Below are 21,221 nucleotides of genomic sequence, written 5' to 3'. Positions count from 1 at the left end.
TCAGGCCCTACCATGGTCCTGATATATAGCAACTCCATCTGTGCTGGCTACTTATGGGACTTCCCGGGACTGGGTCTGCAGTGAGGAATGAGGTGGCTTCAGTCAGCTTCTTACTGATTTGTTTCCATTTTCTCTGAATTCAACCACAAAGCAAAAGAGGTTTGGTGCTTCATTGCTTCGTCATAAAGGCCTCATCTAGTGACAGTAACTGCTAATGCAGATAGTCTGTGAGCTCCAGCAAGGACTCCGTTGAAGCCCTGGACAGAGTCATGGGGTGAGGATGGGGGTGAAGCTTCTGGTTCAGCAGAATGCTCCTATGGCTTCATGCGTTTCAATGTTTTGGAAATTCACTTTGCTATGTAACACCTTTCATAAAAAGTTATTTTTGAAGTTACTTTCCTTTTGGTATTCAGTGACATATGAAAGAAAGTGCTAAGAGTTCTCTGACAGGTCATTTAGAGGGTTTGTTGGGAGTTCTGAGCATTTATGTCAGGACAGATTTCAGTGAACTTTGAGTTCAATGGGCTGAGATACATGGGCTCTTGGTTCTTGGAATTTGTGGACAGCTCCAAAGGAAGACAGGTTGGGGTGCAAATATTCAGGGCATGCCTTTCATGTGTTGGCATTTCACCAGCACTAAGCCACAGTGTTCACATTTTCTGTCTTCTACACTATGCGCACACACCAGAAAAACCCATGTACACACACAAACACATACCCCCCTACACACACACACACAAGCACACACCCTATGCATGTACACACAGGAACTAGGAAGAAAACAGCACAGTGCAGCAGAACAATGAAAAGCCCAACTCCATGTTTACCCACTGACATTTAGCATTCTTCCTTTTTTCCTTTGCAATCCCCTGGGCCAATTGACAAAACAGAACACAAAGGATAATGGAGTACATGGTACGGTGTGTACGTGTGGGGAAATGTCATAACAAACTCCCAGTGCTGCAGAATTCAATATGTTAATACAAAACTGAAAACCCAGCCTGCTTGCCCACAAACTCCAGCCCAACTTCAAAGACCTTTACCTACCTCACACAATGACCACCATAAAAAAATCAAAGCCACTCACCATTCCCTTCATGCAGTCAAATGGCCAGCCTGAGTGCCAGCCTAGGCCTCCTTAGCATGTCTTATTACATGGGTAATGAATTCTCTTGTACGTTTTTTGGTCTGTGTGGAGTCATCACCTTCACTACCCAAATGAATCTTGTGTGGTTGGAGCTGCCCCTGCTGCAGTCTGTGAGACAGCCACAGACAGCAGGGTGTCACTGTGGGTAAGACAACCTGGGGTCAGGAACCTGGGGAGCCTTCAAGACAAGAGCACTGAGTCTGGGATCTGAGAAAAAAGATGAACTCTTGAGAAGCCAGAGAAGAGGATCCTGGGTTGGGATGACGTGAGTACAGGTAGGTGTGTGAAAGAAGACGCACAGATGAAGGCCCTAGGGAGCAAGAACTGCTGAAAAAACAGCTGCAGAGCGTGTAGAAGCTGGCCCCTGTGGAGTCACGGGGATTGCAGCCATCTCTCAAACCTAAGTCGTGTGTGTTCATGAAGACATCTATGAAAATAGGTTTATTTTACCACGCCTTTTCCTTATTGACTCCAGCCAATGTCTTCCTTTTTATTTCAGGCACCTGGCTGTACAGAAATGAAAGTGACAAAATCCTGGTGCAGTCGGTCTGTATACAGATCAGAGGGCAAATTCTGCAAAAGCTAGGTACTGTCTGACATCAATCATTATCCCTCTCGGGGCTCACATACAGAGGCTGGCTGTAAGAATTTACTGCGGAGGTTTCTTACTCTGTCTGGTCAAGACTGTCACATCCCACTTCCCTTAGTTGTCCTGTTGAGAAGAAAACAACATTTAAGATGTTAAGAGCTGAGCTACACCTGTGCAGCCAACTCTGTAGACTGAGGCAGGAGGATAGCTTGAGCCAGGAGATTAAGGCAAGCCTGGGCAAAATAGTGAGATTTCATATTTTAAAAAAATCCTGTAACTGGCCGGGTGATGGTGGCACATGCTTTTAATCTGAGCACTCGGGAGGCTGAGGTAGGCAGACCTCTGTGAGTTCGAGGCCAGCCTAGTCTACAAAAGTGAGTTCCAAAATAGCCAGGACTGTTACACAGAGAAACCCTATCTTAAAAAACTATAAAAACTAAAAAAAATTCATAACTGTTAAGAATATTAATAAGAGTCAGGCAGTGGTAGCACACACCTTTCAGATCAGCCTGGTCTACAGAGCAAGTTCTGGGACAGCCAGGGCCACACAGAGAAAACCTTTCAAAAAAACAAAAACCAAACCAAATCAAACAAACAAACAAAGAATATTAATAAGAAAACTCTTTTTTTCTGTTTTGTTAGCAAAATTTATAGTTGTGAATTGTGGCTACTCACTGACTTTGGTTACTCATTCATTCCTTGGAGTACTCACAAATTTTTCGAGCAAAGTTTTCAATTAGACTGAAAGGTAAACCAAAGGTTTTGAAATTTTTAATAGAAGATGGTAACTATTATTCTTATAAATAATGGAAATGACCATAGCTTATATATGTATGTATGTGTATGTTACAGACTGTGCTGGCTAGTTTTATGTCAACTTGACATAAGCTAGAGTCATCAGAGAGGAGGGAGCCTCAATTAAGAAAATGCCTCTGTGCCGGGCGGTGGTGGCGCACGCCTTTAATCCCAGCACTCGGGAGGCAGAGCCAGGTGGATCTCTGTGAGTTCGAGGCCAGCCTGGGCTACCAAGTGAGTTCCAGGAAAGGCGCAAAGCTACACAGAGAGACCCTGTCTCGAAAAACCAAAAAAAAAAAAAAAAAAAAAAAAAAAAAAAAAAAAAAAAAAAAAAAAAAAAAAAGAAAATGCCTCTGTAAGATCAAGCTGTAGGCAAGCCTGTAGGGCCTTTTCTTAATTAGTGATTATTGTGGAGGATGCTATTCTTGAGCCAGTGGTCCTGGGTTCTATAAGAAAGCAGGCTGAGCAAGCCATGAGCCGCAAGCCAGTAAGCAGCACTCCTCCATGGCTTCTGCATCAGCTCCTGCCTCCTCGTTCCCGCCTCCTCATTCATGCCCTGTTTGAGTTCCTGTCTGACTTCTTTCAATGGTGAACAGTGCTGTGGAAGTGGAAGCCAAACAAGCCCTTTCCTCCACAAGTTGCTTTGGTCCTGGTGTTTTATCAGAGCAATGATAACCCTAATTAAGACAGGTACCAAATGTATGATAATTCTGACAGTTTCTTGGTGATGCGGGAAAGTTATCAATATACAACGAAAGGGAAGAAACAAATTGCGTGTGAGTCTAATCAATGACTGTTGCCAATGATTTGGTTTTCTAATTTCTTCCTATTTGTTTGTTTATTTATTATTTGTGAATGTAAATAATTGCCTGTTAATTATTTATCTGTACACTAAAACACAGATGCTAACAGCCCATCCCTGTTCTTCCTTTGTTTTTCAGGCATGTGGTATGAAGCGGCAGAGTTGATATGGGCCTCGGTCGTAGGCTATTTGACACTCCCTCAGCCGGATAAAAAAGTTGTGTGCCTACATGCAACGTCTCCTCTCCCTGCTTGTCTTTGGATAGTTGTCTCTTTACAGCACAATTAGCCTCATCGTTTATCAATTCTATCTGCACCGTCTTATTTATTCTACACAAGCACAGGACCAGGAAGATTTAGGCCCTTCCTTGTGTCTTATAGTCAGTCTTAGCCTATGACAGGTTTCTGTAATAATCCCTAACCATCCAACTCTAAATTTAGCTCTCTGCTCCACTGTGTCCGTCTTATCACATATTGAGCCTTCACTTGATTCTGCAACAAAACTGAGATGGCCACAATACTTACGGATAAAGTCATTTTTCAAGAGTCAAGTGAGCTCTGGGAAACGGAGCTCAAAGAAGTTCCTAAATCTTCCTGGTTTATCATTCATGTGAGGCCTATCCTCTTTTGCAACACAGATAGACAGTCGTATGAGATCTCTTCCCATGCCAGTTATTTGGGGCTATTAATTAGATAAATTAATGCTGATAACCCAGTAAAGCCTAACTTCAAAGTAGTCATATTTCAATTCATCCTCATGCCTTGGGATGTGGTGCTCTCTCAAACCTGGTGATGTTCAATTCAAAAGTATCTCCAGGGGTTGGGGATTTAGCTCAGTGGTAGAGCGTTTGCCTAGCAAGCACAAGGCCCTGGGTTCGGTCCTCAGCTCTGGAAAAAAAAAAAAAAGTATCTCCAACATCACAGTCATAGAATAATAACAAGCAGATAGTTCACTTGGAATGGAGTCATTGACTGTAGGCCGTAAGATGAGAGAATTCCAGTCTGATTCATTTGTTTTCCTTACAGGGCATTTCCACATCACTGGGTATACTGGCAGACATCTTTGTTTCCATGAGCAAAACAGATTATGAAAAGTTTAAGAAGAGCCCACAGGTTAACTTGGTAATTGTCATTTGTCAAAAACATGATTTGGAGTGGCATCCCCTGGACACCTGTCAATGCTGGTTCTGGCTGCCAATTCTCGGTGCTGGTTACCCCACTTCTTTCCCAGTAGGGTAGGGGTTGGGAGCACAGTCCCTCTTATATTAATGGGAGCAGCTCTAATGAGTCCTATTTATCCTGGTCTTCCCGGCCTTTAGCACTGGATCAAATATACAAAGGGCACTGGGAGTGTTCGAGTGAATGAATGAGAGATATCATCAGAGTGACTTTCAGTCCCATACATTTCCTTTCAGTGTATCACAAAATTCAGTGTCCAAACTTGGTGACAAAGGGGTAATAATTTAAAAACAAAAGAAAACAAAACCACTGTGGGGGTGGCAGAGGGAGATGTTGGCAGAGTGTTTCCATATAAGTATGTGGACCTGAGTTTGTTCCGAACCCCTACATAAAAGCCAGGCATGATGGCACATGCCTGTGGTCCCAATGCTGGAGACATAGGAAGAACCTTGGAGCTTGCTAATCAGCCATTGTAGCTGAATCTGTGAGTTCCAGGTCCCAGTGAGAGGCCTTGTCTCAAAAATAAATAAATAAATAAATAAATAAATAAATAAATAAATAAATAAATAAATAAATAAATAAATAAATAAAGGGTGGACAGGTTCTGAGAAAGATAACCCACAGGCAAGTTTTTTTTGTTGTTCAAATCAGAGCATTGCTCCATATTCTTAGCCTAATATTACTATTCTTTTTAATAACTTCATGTACTGATCACTTCAATAGAAAATGAGCTCCTTGCAGACTTACAATTCACTGTTTCCTCAAGTCTAGAATGATGTCTGGCCCCATGGAGGTGCCCAGTTTATGTTTCCAGAGTGAATGGATGAATCCTCATTGGTGTGAAGCCATAACGGGCCTTTGCCAAGAACAGCACAGAGATCATCAGCCAGCCCGGATACAGAATGTGCAGTTTCTGTGAATAAGGAACTGCCCCCATTTCCCAGAGAGGCTCATCTGGTTTTCTAATGTTGTTCTTGCTAGCCCCTCTGGGTCGTGAATGCAGGACAGGGACAGGCATTGCTAAAGGACGGGGACACCTGATGCTCTGGGATCTTTAGGCCCACTGGGACTTTCTTGGCACTGTTCTGACAGGTTCATGATGAAAGGCAGGGATCCCTCAGAATCTCGAAGGAAAAAAGCATTGGAATGCCACAGGTGTTACTTTACTAATAGAGAAACAGTACCTGCTGTTTCACGTTCCTTCCTCCTTCCCCGCAGGCCTTGCTCCAGGAGTTCGACCACCATTTGCTGTCGGCAGCGGAAGCCTGCAAACTGGCAGCGGCCTTCAGTGCCTACACACCCCTGTTTGTGCTCACAGCTATGGTAAATACGGGTTCTCCGTGCAGCAGGGGCGGGGGGAATGTCTAACCTTGAAGGAGGTGCTGGCTCCTCACTGGCAGTTATGCTGAGACCCCGCAAGAGGAAAGTACTGTTAGTCAGAACGACCATATCCTGATGGCAGCCAGCTTACTTCAGTCCAGGCATACAACGCTGCGCGTTCCAGAGCAAGGGTTCCTAAGGCTGGCAGCCAATCAGAACCACCCAAGGAGCCTCTTCAAAACACATGTTCCTGGGATCTACTCTATGCCAGTTAAATGCAGATCTCTTGATTAACATTCTAAAATCTTTCATTTTGAAATATAGTCAACTTTGGGACCGAAGAGATGGCTCAGCAGTTACAGAGCAAGTACTGCTGCTGCAGAGCAGCTGAGTCAGGTTCCTAGCACCCACATCAGGTGGCTTTGCTCCAAGCAATCCAACACCCTCTCTGGACTCCGTGGGCATGTGCATGAACATGCAAACAGACACACATGCACGTAACTTTTAACAATTAATTTAAAAATATATATGGTCAACTTCGTATCTGCAAGTTCCACACCTTATTTTTATTTCATCCACTTTGGATCAAAGTGTTTGCATCTGTAGAGAACATGGACAGACAGGACCTTTGCTCTTGTCATTCCTAGACAATGCAGTATTGACACTGTGATACATATGATAAGTGATCTGCAGATGATGTATGTACATATTTTATATGCATACCATTTTATCCAAGGGACTTGAGCACCCACGGATTTTGGTATCCATATGGGAAACCAGTACACAGATTCAATACACAGAGAGGTTTCAAACCGACTACTCTGTTGTTTTGGTTATAATTAAATCAATACCCCCTACTGCATGGAGAAATTCATTATGTTTGTATCCTGGGTATAGACTGTGTGTTAGTGAGACTTTTGTCACTGTGACAAACACAGATACTGTGAGAAATAGTCTACAGGGAGAAAAGGGTTGTTCTTTGCTTTTTTGTTTTGCTTTGATTTTGTTGTTGTTTGCCTTCTCGACTAACCGTTTCAGGGGTTTCCATCTGTGGTTCATTGGCTCTATTACTTTGGCTCTGGTGTAAGGAAAAAATATCATAGTACCAGGAGCTATCAAGAACAAAAAGTTCAGTCTCATGGCTGCCAGTGCTCGCAGGCATCCATCCTCCCTCTTCCCCTTTTATTCAAACTCCCTCTGCTTATTGGAGGGGTACAACCCACCTTCAAGGGGGGTCTTGCATCCCTTATATAATTGTCCTCTGGTAAGTCTTCACAGATTTCTCAAAACAATCCAATGGACAACCCAGCCACCATACACCATTTGCTAAAATGAACAACAGCAAAGATCATAAGTCGGCCATGTTCAGCCCACAAGCATCAGGGTTACGGCAGGATGGAAGGAAAAGATAATGTCTTACCCTCCATACCAGTCAATGACTCATGTTTCCATACCTTCTCACTCACCAAAACAAAACTCACGCCCTCCATTAAACATTTGCGAACCTTCTTTAAGAATGCCTGTAGTGTGTATTTATGTTTCTGTAATATTTCAAGTGATTATCCTCCAGGGATAGAAAGGGTTGCTGGCTGTGGTGGTGGCACACACCTTTAATCCCAGCACTCGGGAGGCAGAGGCAGGTAGATCCTTGTGAGAATGAGGCCAGCCTGACCTACATAGTGAGTTCCAGAAGAGCCAGGGGGGCTACATAGAGAGACCTTGTCTCCAAAAAAAAAAAAAAAAAAAAAAAAAAAAAAAAAAAAAAAGTAAAGTAAAGGGAAAAGAAGGAGAAAAGTTTGTTCTGATTCACACCTGGTACCCAGTGCACCATCTGACCTGCATTTGCTGTTTTCCACAGATTATCCGTGGCACCTGCTTGTTGTCATACAGCTGTTCTACTGACTGTCCTCTGGGAATGAGAAGTGTGTATCTGTGTGATGCCAAAGAGGCATTTGCGATCGGCCTCCTGACCAAGAAAGATGGAGAGCTGGTCAGTGGGAAGCAGGAGCTGCACAGCTTCATCAAAGCCGCTTTCGGCCTCGCCACGGTGCACTGCAGACTCCATGGGGAGACAGAGGCAGTCCGTGCTGCAAGGCAGCTATGCAGGGAGGCTGTGGGGAAGCTCTACACCTTTAGCACGTTCTCTACAAGCCAGGACAGAGAAGCCCTGTCTCAGGAAATCATGTCTCTTGTCAGCCAGGTGAAGAGACATCTACAAGTTCAAAGCTTCCCAAATCTAGATGATAGGTCTTACGTCCCAGAGAGTTTTAAATGTGGCTTGGATAAGCCTATCTTGCATGGGCACATGGATTTCCAACAAATTCTTGAAACCTATTCCCAACACCATACTTCAGTGTGTGAGGTATTTGAAAGCACTTGTGGGAACAGCAAGAGCAACCAGAGAGACACAAAACCAGAGGTCTGTATCACTGCTCTGAAAACAGAAACAAACACCCTGGATACTATGGGTGCTAGTCTAGAGAAACTGTGTTCTCAAGAGAGCAGGAGTATAGCTTCCTCCCAGATGGCTGAGAAAGACCAGGAGAAGCTCGGAAGAGGAAGGAGAAGAAGCTGGACCCATTCCGAGGCATTTCGAGTCTCCCTGGATCAAGATGTGGGGACTGAGACTGAGCCCCCAAGCTCCAGCAATGGCAGAGCAGATGTTCCCCATACGTCTCTGAGTGACAGCCGTAGCTCCAGTTCTTGGAGCAAACTGTCAGGGCTCAGCTCTTCTACAAGCTGGGAGGAAGTGAGCTGTGGTGTTGCGGATATGGAAAAGAAAGAATCCAGCAAAGAAGAACATCTTGTGGACACTCAGTGCTCCACGGCTGTGTCTGAGGAGCCCGAGAGTGACAGAAGATGCAGAGCTACATATTTGCTATTTTCAAAGCTGCATGGTGTCTCTCTTCAGGCAGCTGAAGATCACAACTTAGAGTCTTCACAAAGTCAGCTGTACAAACACACGTCTCTTATGCCCATCCTTCCTCTCAATACAACAGACGCTTGCTTGGCCTTGAGTACAGCGCTGTCAGAAGCCCCTGAAGGAAACCAGGATATCAGGAATGAAGGTCTTAGGAATACTTCTCTTCAGTCCAGCCCTTCATGTGGTTCTGTTTCCCTCATCCTTGTCTGGTTCTGGCAAGTTCACAGACATGACCACATATCCTTCAGTTCAACAAAAAGAAACCTGTGAAATACCTGGTCATTTTCCAGAAACCAAGTATGACGTCAAAGACCAGTGTAGAGGAAAGAATGGGGGAAAACTCACTGAAAGATTCACAGGGCCTGCCTTTACAGATGACGCTTCCTCAGTTGACCCAGAAGGGGAAACAGAAGAAAACAAAGAAGATGAGCCGCCACACTCTCAGGTAGTACTGGGATGTTTAGAAGGCAACCATTCAATGCTGACATGTAGGACTTTCTCTCCTCATTGGTCTGTTCAAAATGTTGACTCAGCAAAGACAGGCAGCTCAGTCAAAGACCAAGGTGTGGATCCTGATGCCTCTACAGAGAATGAGGAGGGCCAACTACTTGACAGCACAGAGGTCTACTCCACTGGCCAAGATGGCACTCACAGACCAGGTGCTTTGAGGCCACGGCAGAGAGATGAGAGGCCAAATTCCTCTGTCAGCGGCTACAGTCCCTTCTCAGTCCTTGAGGAGGACTTGAGCACCACAGAGGAAAAAAAAGAAGTTGGAAGCCTGCTGAAGTGTAGCCAGAACTCCAGCTCATCCTTACAGTGGTGGCGGGAATCGCCTGCCTTTTCCAACAGTTCTTTGGAAGGGGAAAGTTCATGGTCTCCTCTGAACTCCAGTAGGAGTTCTTTTGTCTCATCGCCAGGGCAGACCAGGCAAGAAATCCTTGAAGCTCGCACTCTACAGCCTGATGACCTTGAAAAACTTCTGGCAGGAGTGAAAAACGATTGGCTGCTTCAGAGACTGGAGAATACAGGGGTTTTAAAGCCCAGTCAACTCCAACAAGCACATAGTAAGTGCAACCTTTTTAGTCTATAGCTCCAGGCTTCTGGACGGTTCTGTTGTGAGCCCCTGGAACAGCTTGCTGGGTATACCACTCACTGGTCATGAAAGATGCATTTTGTGATTCACTAGGAAAATTGCTTCTCTAGCCATAGAATTTCCTGCTGGGAACCTACAGCGAGCATGCAAAGTGTACTTACTGGCTGCCAAGCCCCGTTCAAAATGACTTAAAGAAGTCTAACCTTATTTTTTTTCCAGATGCCCTTCTGCTAAAATATTCCAAAAAGTCTGAGTTGTGGACCGCCCAGGAAACTGTAGTGTATTTGGGGGACTACCTGAAAGTGAAGAAGAAAGGCAAGCAGAGAAACGCATTCTGGGTCCACTATCTTCATCAGGAGGAAACTCTGGGGAGGTATTACTGGAAAATGTGTGTCGTCAGCATGACCGGCTAATTTTCCTTTTGCTTAAGTAGACATTAATGAGATTTTGAAAGGGTTGAGATATGGCCAAAATATATGCTTTCAGTTATATTGACTTCCTTCTTCATCATTAGTCAATTGATGACAGTTTCCATATATCATAGAACTACGCCATGTTAGTGTCTGGATGCTGTGTATACATGATCTCAAGCTCACCTGTAGCTAGAGTTTTCCTGCCTGGCCCACAGTCAGGGCAAATCTCTGTCATCTGCCAGTCCCACAGCCGCTCAGACCCAACCAAGTAAACACAGAGACTTATATTGCTTACAAACTGTGTAGCCGTGGCAGGCTTCTTGCTAACTGTTCTTATATCTTAAATTAATCCATTTTTATAAATCTATACCTTGCCACATGGCTCGTGGCTTACCAGCATCTTCACATGTTGCTTGTCACGGCAGCGGCTGGCAGTGTCTCCCTCTGCCTTCCTGTTCTCTCAGTTCTCCTCTCTGTTAGTCCCGCCTATACTTCCTGCCTGGCCACTGGCCAATCAGTGTTTTATTTATTGACCAATCAGAGCAACACATTTGACATACAGACCATCCCACAGCACTCACCAGGGAAACATTTTTAAACCCACTGTACAGACAAGAAAATTAGAGATCTTAGCCATATTATAGATAGTTGGGGACCCCCACAACACATACACACACACACACACACACACACACACACACACACACACACACACACACAAGCATCATGGCCTGCAGAGGTGGGGATGATCCATGAGGGGTAATGAATGAAATTCAAGACAGTGCTATCTTTGCAGACACTAGGTTGTAGCCTTCCAGAGACTGATCCCATGGTTTACTTTTCTTACATCTAAACACAGTAGAACTTGTGACCTGTGACCTTTACAGTAAGAATGAATTCTATTGGCTGATAAACAGAGCTCTTGCTAGGTCCTAGAGGAAGGATCTGAGATAAGCGAAAGGATAGATTCTACTGGTGGAGGATGCAAAGTCCATGGGGCCTCTCTCACAGGGATGTGTTCTGTTCACTGCAGGATTAGGGTCTAAACAATGTTCAGGATATTGGGAGAATTCAGGTGGAGGCTGGCTCCTAATAGAATGGCAAAGAATCACCAGGTTTATGGACCACTTTTTACTTTGGTGACTAGGCATCATTCATTTCCTTCCATTGAAGGAAACAGGCCTGCATGATTGATAATCCTGGTTTCTCCAACGCATGTTCTAAGCTGTGCTTCCTACAGTAAATCAGAGGGTCAACATGAAAGGGAAGGGAATCCTCTGAGCTCAAGGATGGAGTATACCCAGAGTGACATAAGTCATCACTGGGCCTTCTAGTCACCTGCCATAGAAGTCTAGAGCAGGATGGAGTGAGGATATAGTTGGAGACAAAAGCTGCATGAAGAGGAAGTGTGTTTGGAGACCCCTTACACAGAGCTGACTCAGGAAGGGCTACATCATCACGGAGAGGTTATCTTTGAAAACCTACATGGATGCAAATGTCTGGGCAGTCCTGTGTAGCTGGAGAATTTCTCTCCAGCTCCCGCCACCAAGTCCCGCCAGTCCCAGAGCCCACTTATAAAATAAACACACAGACTCTTACATTATTTAAACTGCTTGGCCATTAGCTCAGGCCTGTCATTGTCTAGCTCTTACTCTTATATTTAGCCCATTTCTATTAATCTTTACTTTGCCACATGGCTCATGGCTTATTGGTACCTTACATCTTCCTTGTCCTGATGGCGGCTCCAGTGTCTCTCTCTCAGCCTTCCACTTCCCAGAATTCTTTTCCTTGTCCCGCCTATACTTCCTGCCTAGCCAATGGCCAATCAGTGATTTATTTACTGACCAATCAGCAACACACTTGACATACAGACCATCCCACAGCAGTCCTGTTTCCATTTGGCTTTGTTCCTGAACAAAACTCTAAACAAAGCGTCTCCTGAAAAATGAGTGATACCCTCATTAAGCTTAGGATCTAATTTCATAACATTTGTATTTTTTTTAATACCCATAAAAAATAAATAATGGATAACTTCAAACTTTTAAAGTTGACCCTGTTCATACACCCTAATAATGTAGAAAATCAAGGAGAAAGACAGAGAAATTGGGTGACTCCGAACAGTTTTTGAACAGTTGAATGTTATAATAATATTAGGTCTTGGGCTCCATTTGAAATGCCTTATGCTAATTCAGCCAATCTTCAGAACCCCTGTGAGGCACGTGTTACTGTTGTCCTGATTTTGAGAGATGGAAATTAAGCCACAGCGATGTTAAGAACTTGCCCCAAGTCATATATAAGTGGTAGAATGAGGTGTTACGAGCTGAATTGTATCACCCCAAATTCATAAGTGGAAGTTTCAGTATTCATACTGGGGAAACAAGAGCCATTCCAGCTGTAGTTAAGATGAAGTCATCCTGGAGTAGGATGAACCCACATCCCAGTACAGTCAGATCTTAGTCTCTGTTCTGCTGGCGTAAAGAGACACCACAGCCGAGGCAACACTTACAAAGCAAAGCATTTCATTGGAGGTTGGCTTACAGTCTAAGAGGACTAGTCCATTGCCATCATAGCAGGAAAGCACAGCCGCATGTAGGCAGGCCTGGTCCTGGAGCTGAGAGCTTTACATCCTGATCCACAGGCAGAGAGAGACTGGGCCTAACACGGGCTTTTGAAACCTCAAAGCCCACCCCCAGTGACACACTTCCTTCAATAAGGCCACGCCTCCTAATCCTTCTAATCCTTTCAAACTGTTCTATTCCCTGATGACTAAGCATTCAAATATCTGAGCTTATGAGGGTCATTCTTATTCCATCCACCACAGCTGTTGTCCTCTAAACAGGACATATGTGAAAAAGGAATTTGGAGGTAGGCCTCTATGCAGTGAGAGTGCATATGAAGATTACAGTTATGCTAAAGTAGGCCAAGGAGATCCCACAAACCAGAAGCAAGGCCCAGGGCAGATCTTTCTTGGTGCCTTCAGAGAAAGCAGTAACCTATTGCTTCTTGATCTGGGACATCGGGGCTTCAGAACTATGACAGAATCTGATTCCTCTGTGTGCTTCCCTGTGCCACCCCAGGAAGCTAATATATACAATTTCAGAGTATCACAGGATGCTCTGAAATGAGAAATTCGTTGAGTATAAGCCACATAAGAAATGGAACGAGGAGGTTTAAGACATGTCTGATTGAAAGAATGTAACAGAGAAAAGAGAACAGAAGCAGTGTTTGATCCGAAATTTTCTTGTTATTTTCCAGAATTGCCAAAAGACATCAATTTTCAAATACACAAATCATATTGGATTCAAACAGTCTGTAAAAGGAAATGAAAGAAACAGGAAGGAAGGAAGGAAAAAAGGAAGGAAGGAAAGAAGGAAAGACTTCAGACTTCCTAAAACAAAGAAATCTTAAATCTTACAATCAAAAAAGCAAAGCAAAACTATTTACTTACAAAGAAACGTCAGTTAGATAGACAGCTGACTTTCCAGTAGCAACAACAGAAATCATAAACAATAGCAGTCACATACGTGAAGGTATCTAATGGAAGAAACAATGAAGACACTTGTGTATTAAAATAAAAGTGGCCACAGGAGTCTGATGCTAACAAAACCATTCTAAGGAAAAATAGCATAAAATGAGAAGAAAAGTGTCTCCCTATTCATAGAGCGACAATCCACACTTCTGGAAGAATGTTCCAGAAATGCTTCAGTGCTGGCACCCCACAGGGACAGCCCTTTTTACACACTTCTGGCCTCAGTCAAAAAAGGAAACGCTCTGGATTGGTTCAAACCCTCTGCAGACCTGCATTCAGCACTGGGTGTCCCTCCCAGGACACTTTCTCATTGGAATGCTCTCTGATGCTCCAGAGGCTCCACCTCTGTGTGCACTTTTCACTGTCAGGTCCCCTGTCATCCTCAGGAGTCTGAATTTCAGAGCTGTAGCCTCCTTGAATTCAGTTACATACTATATTCAGAGATTTTTAGGTGGGGAGGTTACTCTCATTATGGTCTACGATGCTGACCACTCCCTCTGGTTTTTGTAGGTCACTCCAAGCACATGGAACATTACTAATAAATTCATGCTAACTGATAGCAAGTAAAGATCACTACAGTGGCATACAGTACTGTAATTACTGTCAATTTAATTGTATAGTCTCTGTCCAATTAGACTATGAGCTCTTGGAAGTTACATGTCTTGTATCTCACACTTTTCTCGGTAGCCTCAGAAATAGCACACTGGTGTGCTCATAATAGGTATTGGTAAAGTTAGTATTCGCAAGAATGAAATCACACAAGGAAGGGATAGAGGGGAACTTCACACTGACTAACATATATTTAAGACCACACTGCAGCTGACAGAGTATCGGGCTCCAGAGTACACTGTGTTGACCCCTGGTTTACACAGAGGTATGAAGAACTGCTACAATGAGAAGTCAGTTTCCCCCCATATTCCCATATCATTTCAGACTAGCTAGCATGAACTGTGCTCTGTTGTAGAAATGGCTTTTACAAAATTATTGAAATCTGAAGTTAAGACAATTGATACTGATTCGATAAGGACCAGCAAATACCTTTTAAACCGCATGTCTCCTCTCGCCTGTCACTTACTCTACAGTGACGATCATTTCACACGCTGCTCTGTGGGTTCTGCCTGTCCATAGATATGTAGGCAAAGAATACAAAGAGTGGAAAGGGCTCCGGCACCACTTCACCGACGTGGAGCGGCAGATGACAGCTCAGCACTACGTGATGGAATTTAACAAGAGACTCTACGAACAACAGATCCCAACGCAGATATTCTACATCCCATCCACAGTGCTGCTGGTAAGGCTTTAAAAAGCACGAGTTTGCCTGATTACACAAGCCTACAAAAGTACATTAGGTAATATTTCTATTACAAGTCTACTTCTAGCATGGTCGTGGTAAGATCTTACACATCCAGTTCCTTGGCTCCTTCTTCTGCTTCATCAACTTCATCCTATTAAAGAGGAGAAAAATGACCCTCTGTCCCCCTCCAACACATTCATTTGGACTAGACAGTCCAATGGGGCCATTAGAGCAACAATTGATCCTAACATCTGGTTAAGTTAGCATTCTTACTAGACTTTTCTTTTTGTGTTGTCTCTCCTCAAAGGGACCCTCAAGGTTGTATTTTATACAAATTATTCTTTCAGCGTGATACATAACCCTTTGTTTTGCATTCTTTCTCCAAATCCTTGCAACTAAGTGATACTAAGATGTAGCTTAAACACATTTAGCAAGAAAAAAAAAAAACATAAGTACTTCACTTTCAAATAATTTTTAGGCAGTTCTTAGATTTGTCCTAACCTGCCTTCCTCTATCCTGGACATTGAAACCATTATTTATTCAGTAAACATCACTTTAGAAAGATGAAGGCAAATCTTCCTACTGCTTTCTCCTTTTAGGATCAAGAGTACCCTGTTTCTCTAGATAAATTGGCTCCTTCTTGTATTCATATTTATAATGATTTTTTTCATTGGCCAGAGAAAGTTTCACTCATTTTTTAGTGTTTATAATATAAATATCATCTGATTTGTGTCTTCATGTCAGAAAGTATTCAAGTATCTTTTTTTTTTTTTTTTTTTTTTTGGTTTTTCGAGACAGGGTTTCTCTGTGTAGCTTTGCGTCTCTCCTGGAACTCACTTGGTAGCCCAGGCTGACCTCGAACTGACAGAGATCCACCTGGCTCTGCCTCCCGAGTGCTGGGATTAAAGGCGTGTGCCACCACCACCCGGCTGTATTCAAGCATCTTAACAGGCATTGGTACTAATCTGTAAGTCAACCTCATTATATGGAAATGCATGTGATAGTAGCCTCTAGTCCCAAGGCATGATCCACTCATATGCTCTTGCAAGCCAGCTTGAGGTGAGGTCACTGTGTCCTAATTTGTTTTATGTGTATGAATATTTTGCCTGCATTGATTGTGCACCATTGTGTGCTTTGTGCCTATGGAGGCCAGAAGAGGGCATTGAATCCAGGAACTGGATTTATAGAAATGAGCTAACATATGGATGCTGGGAAATGAACTCTGGTCCTCTAAAAGAGCAGCCAGTGCTCTTAACCATTGAGCCATCTGTCCAGCCCCTGTGGCCTACTCTTTTAAGTGAGAAATTTAGTCTATGAAGAATAATCACTTTAGATTTTATTTTATGCTACAGATAATGCTAGGTACTTTATGTTTTATCATTTAATCCTTTTAACAAAACTAAAAAGTTATTACTATTACTCTTAGACTTACCTCTGAGGAAACTGAAATCTAGAGTAATATGTCTACACGGCAAAGCCTCAGTCCGAACTGATATCTACCCTACTGCAGAGATAGTGGCCTTCACCATTGTGCATACTGCCTCCCATCTTTATGTTTCAGATTTTGGAAGATAAGACTATAAAGGGATGCATCAGTGTGGAACCTTACATACTGGGAGAATTCGTCAAGTTATCAAATAACACGAAAGTAGTCAAAACTGAGTACAAAGCTACAGAATATGGCTTGGCTTATGGCCATTTTTCTTACGAGTTTTCTAAGCACAGAGATGTTGTGGTTGATTTGCAAGGTATGTAAAGCAGGGGTTTACTTTTTATTCTGAATAATGCAACTGATTTCACTAATCATTAATCATATTTCACTGACCATTCTGTGTGCAGGGTACTATTTGGAACTAAAGTTAATTGATTTTACTGCATGCAGTAAATGATTCTTGAGTGACTTAAGCATCTCATTATCCATTCTGTGGTCTCTTGGGCTAAGTTGCAGAGTGGTCCCTAGAAGCTTCTACTCACTTGAGTGGATGTGAATAAAATCAGTTTCTTATTACTGCTTTTCACTTCAGAGTCCTCTCGACATTTTTCTTGGGACTAGAGAATGGCTCAGTGGTTAAGAGCCCTTGTTGCTCTTATAGAGGGCCTGGGTTCAATCCAAGAACCCACAAGGCTAGCTGCTCACAACTGTCTGTGATTCTAGTTCCAGCTTACCTGACACCCCCTTCTGACTTCCTGTCTTAGTTTGGATTTCTATTACTGTGAAGAGACACCATGACCATGGTAAATCTTATTTAAAAAAAAAAAAACATTTAATTGTGGTGGCTTACAGTTCATTATCTTCATGGTGGCGTGCAGGCAGACATGGTGCTGGAGAGGTAGCTGAGAGTTCTACATCTTGATCTACAGGCAAGAGGAAATGAATTGTTATACGGGGCATGGCTTGAGCATATATGAGACCTCAAAACCCACCTCCAAAGTGACACACTTCCTCCAACAAGGCCACACTACTCCAACAAGGCAACACTTCCTAATAGTGCCATTCCCTATGGGTATATAGGGGACATTTTCATTCAAACCACCACACCTCCACAGGCAAATTAATAATTAATAATCAATTAATTGAATTTAAAATCATCTCCACTTTTTCTTTTCTCTAGCCCTTTATCCATAGTGAAAGTTGATAACTGAGTTTCATAATTGGAATAATTTTGAAATAGAAAGCTGTGTGTACTTAAAATTGACTTTTCTTTAAATCTGCATTAATATTGATATTTCAGTTTGTTGGTTACTGTGTTCACCATAATTCATGTCAGTAAATAGTCTAGCAAGAATTCTTTAATCTACCATTCTTCCTTCATAACATTTATAGCTGTCACACTGCATATTTTACATATTCATAGTTTACTGATCTGTCTGTGTTTATGAGAATGTTTGCTCAATTGGTACAAATTTTTTTATCTTGTTCAATACTGTGGACTTAGTGTTTAAAACATTTTTGTACAATATCTGTGCTCAATACATAAGTGTAGGGTAAGCAGTATTTACCTATAAGTGAATAAGGCATAAAGAAGCTTCTAAATCAAGAGAGAAATGCTCAACATTGAGATTTTAATAATTATTCTGAATGAACTTTATGCTCTATAATTCTGTGAATATTCATTATCTCAGTATGTCATACTTGACACATGTAACAATATAGTATTTAGTTCTCTTCTTTAAATTAATAATTAGGATATGCATCTCAAATTCCTTGGCAGAAACTTAATAAATATAAACCACAGGATGATCAAGTTTTAATTGTATCACTTTAAACATGCATGTGTGTGTGCTTAAACTTGCATGTGTGCATGTGCACGGGTGTATGTGTTGACATTTCTAGGGTATGTGGTGCTCAGATGTATTCTTTCTCTTTTAGGTTGGGTGACTGGCAATGGAAAAGGCCTCATCTATCTTACAGACCCTCAAATTCACTCCGTTGATCAAAAAGACGTCACTACAAATTTTGGGAAGCGGGGGATATTTTACTTCTTTAATAACCAGCATGCAAGCTGTAATGAAATATGCCGTCGTCTTTCTCTGACCAGACCTTCACTAGAGAAACCAAGTAATATGTAGGCTGTAGGTTGGCAGCTTGACAGGCCTTCAGGAGCCCAGCATCAGATCTGCCTCCTTCAGGGCACACAGCATGGCATGTATTGATCTTTTCAGCCACTGGATGATTCCAGCCATTGACTTACAAGAGGAATTGAAAAGTGTCAACTCCAGGCCTACATTTGCTTGTCAGGACAAAATCCTGCAGACCTTGTTCCCTCTGATACAGGAACATGCCAGGGGGTTTACAGTTGTATGTGATATCGGAGGTCCTGAGTTGTATGATGAAAACAACATAAGGGATTAAAAAAAACTCAGTTGAAAACATCCGTCATTTAAGCCATTGTGATTTGGGTTTTTTGTCTTGTTTTTATTTTTGGGTTTTTTTGGTGGGTTTGGGTTTTTGTTTTGTTTGTTTGTTTGTTTGGAGGTTTTTGGTCATTGTCTGTTATAACTGACAATATTACTGTTTTCCTAACTTGAGAGTTCCTTGTACATTTAAAAAGCCCAGACTCTTCTGATAAGATTCCAATTTCTGTTTTTCTCTTAACATTTGACTTTTCATAAAACTGTTATCCACACATGTTGTAGAATATTATTTTAAGGTGCATTACTTTTGTTTATGTTGCATTTGTTTAGCTCTGTGAAACTGTGTTACTGTGCCTGTCTAAAGCACCTGATGGTCTAATAAAGAACTGAACAGCCAATAGCAAGGCAGAAAAAGGGAATAGGTGGGGTTGGCAGGCAGGGAGGACATATAGAAGGAGAAATCTGAGAGGAAAGGAGGAAGAAGAAGTAGCCAGAGAAGGAGGAGGACACCAGGGGCCAGCTACCCAGCTATACAGCCAGACATGGAGTAAGAAAGAAAAGATATACAGAAATAGAGAAAGATAAAAGCCCCAGAGGCAAAATACAATTGGGATAATTTAAGTTAAGAAAAGCTAGCTAGCAACAAGCCAAGCTAAGGCCAAGCATTTATAATTAAGAATAAGCCTTCATGTGTGATTCAATTAGGAGCTCGGTGGCAGACCCTCAAAAAGAGCAAAAACAAACAACACAAAGAGAATTGTCTTATTGAGATGAATTCACCAATCTTTATTATATGTTTGTGTGTGATACAAGATAACTTCATGTTCTGGGTTTCTTTCCAGTTCTATCTATGAAAGATGTGATAGAGAAATGGTAACATACCACATGATCACCACAGCCTACTCTTTGCCCCATAAACATTCTGCACACGTGATTAGTAGTTTTATTTCCTGCTGAGAGAATTGTACAAAGGGAGGGCTGAGAATGCCTCAGTAGTACCACCCACATTTAGGGTGTGTATTCCCACTTGGGTTAACATAATCTAGACCCTCCCTCATGGACATGCTTAGAGGTTTATCTCCTAGATGATCTTGTCAAACTGACCATCAATGTCAACCATCACATACAGTGTTATATGGATGTCTGGGGTGAGGGGTCATCAAGGAGTACCATGGAATTTGTGTAGAGGGATGGACAAAGACTTGTATGTCCTAGGAAGAAGACCAAGCAGAGAAAGAGAAAGTGACAGACTGGAGGGATGTGAGCAAGAGTGACAAGCAGAGAAGGGAAATGGACCGCCACTGAGAAAGAACAGATACCATTGAATAGATCCTCTGTCAAATCTCCAAGTGGTGAGAACATGGCTGGCTTCTTTCTGCTTTTCTGATCCTTCAGGTTTTAACCCCCAATATCTGGATCTGGGTTTTTTTTTTTTTTATTAATAAGACCGTTTAGCAATTCATCTATATAGGGCAAGTAAATCTACTTTGTCCCTACCTGTGAGACTGAGGCCTTGTTAAAAACCTCCACACTAACAACTCCTTCTGGAATAAAATGTGCTACTTTCTGTAGGCAGACTTTTCTTTGCCACCCACCAGTTCCCAAATAACCAACACAGAGACTTAATATTAATTGCAAATGTTCGGCTGGTAGCTCAGGCTTCTTAATAACTAGGTCTTACAACTTAATTAACTCATTTCTACTAATCTATGTGCTACCCCAAGGCTTGTGGCATTTACCTCTCTGGCATGTCTTGCTTACTCTCTGGCTAGCTAGTGACTCTCTCTCTCTGACTCTGCCCTCCTTCTTTCCAGCCTCCTCTGTGTCTGGCCGTCCCACCTACCCTTCCTGTCCAGCTACTGGCCAGTCAACTTTTTATTAAATCACTCCAAGTGACAAATCTTCGTAATGTACAAAAGGATTATTCCACAGCATTTCCTCCTTTTTGTCTAATTAAAAAGGGAAGTTTTAATTTTAACATAATAAAATTGTATATAACAAAAATTATCAAGTAAGAATTACAGTTACAAGATCCAGTTTATTTGTATTTGACAAATTTAATCTAATAATGTATATACTCTTTCTCTTCTCTTTCCCAAGCCTATGTATATTTTTAAACACACTGTAACCTATTCAGAGTTTTTTTTTTTTTGGTCTGAATCTGTCTTTACTGTGTATCTATAATCTTTTTCTGACTGAATGAACCATTAAACTGCTAAGCCAGGAGATTCACCCATGTACTGCAGCTGGCATGAGAGACACAAGACTAGGAAGCCACTCTTG

General features: G+C 42.3%; 1 protein-coding gene and 1 non-coding gene across 2 annotated transcripts in view; both read left to right on the top strand.

The window, feature by feature from the left end:
• The window catches only part of Alpk1 (alpha kinase 1), a 63,989-nt gene extending 44,276 nt beyond the window's left edge, over positions 1-19,713 (top strand). Inside the window, 10 exon segments of the mRNA XM_059266215.1 lie at positions 1,647-1,733; positions 3,473-3,549; positions 4,359-4,454; positions 5,730-5,834; positions 7,690-8,955; positions 8,957-9,818; positions 10,067-10,220; positions 14,918-15,080; positions 16,645-16,831; positions 18,454-19,713. Of these exon segments, the coding sequence (XP_059122198.1) occupies positions 1,647-1,733; positions 3,473-3,549; positions 4,359-4,454; positions 5,730-5,834; positions 7,690-8,955; positions 8,957-9,818; positions 10,067-10,220; positions 14,918-15,080; positions 16,645-16,831; positions 18,454-18,653 (3,197 nt within the window). The 3' untranslated portion in view covers positions 18,654-19,713.
• On the top strand, positions 4,145-4,226 carry Trnaa-agc (transfer RNA alanine (anticodon AGC)). Its single transcript has one exon. It is a non-coding gene; the product is annotated as a tRNA-Ala (tRNA).
• Positions 19,714-21,221: the final 1,508 nt, after the last annotated feature.

The sequence above is a fragment of the Peromyscus eremicus genome, chromosome 6, assembly GCF_949786415.1.
Source record: "Peromyscus eremicus chromosome 6, PerEre_H2_v1, whole genome shotgun sequence".
Classification (NCBI taxonomy): Eukaryota; Metazoa; Chordata; class Mammalia; order Rodentia; family Cricetidae; genus Peromyscus; species Peromyscus eremicus.
This window is presented reverse-complemented; position numbering and strand designations above follow the sequence as displayed.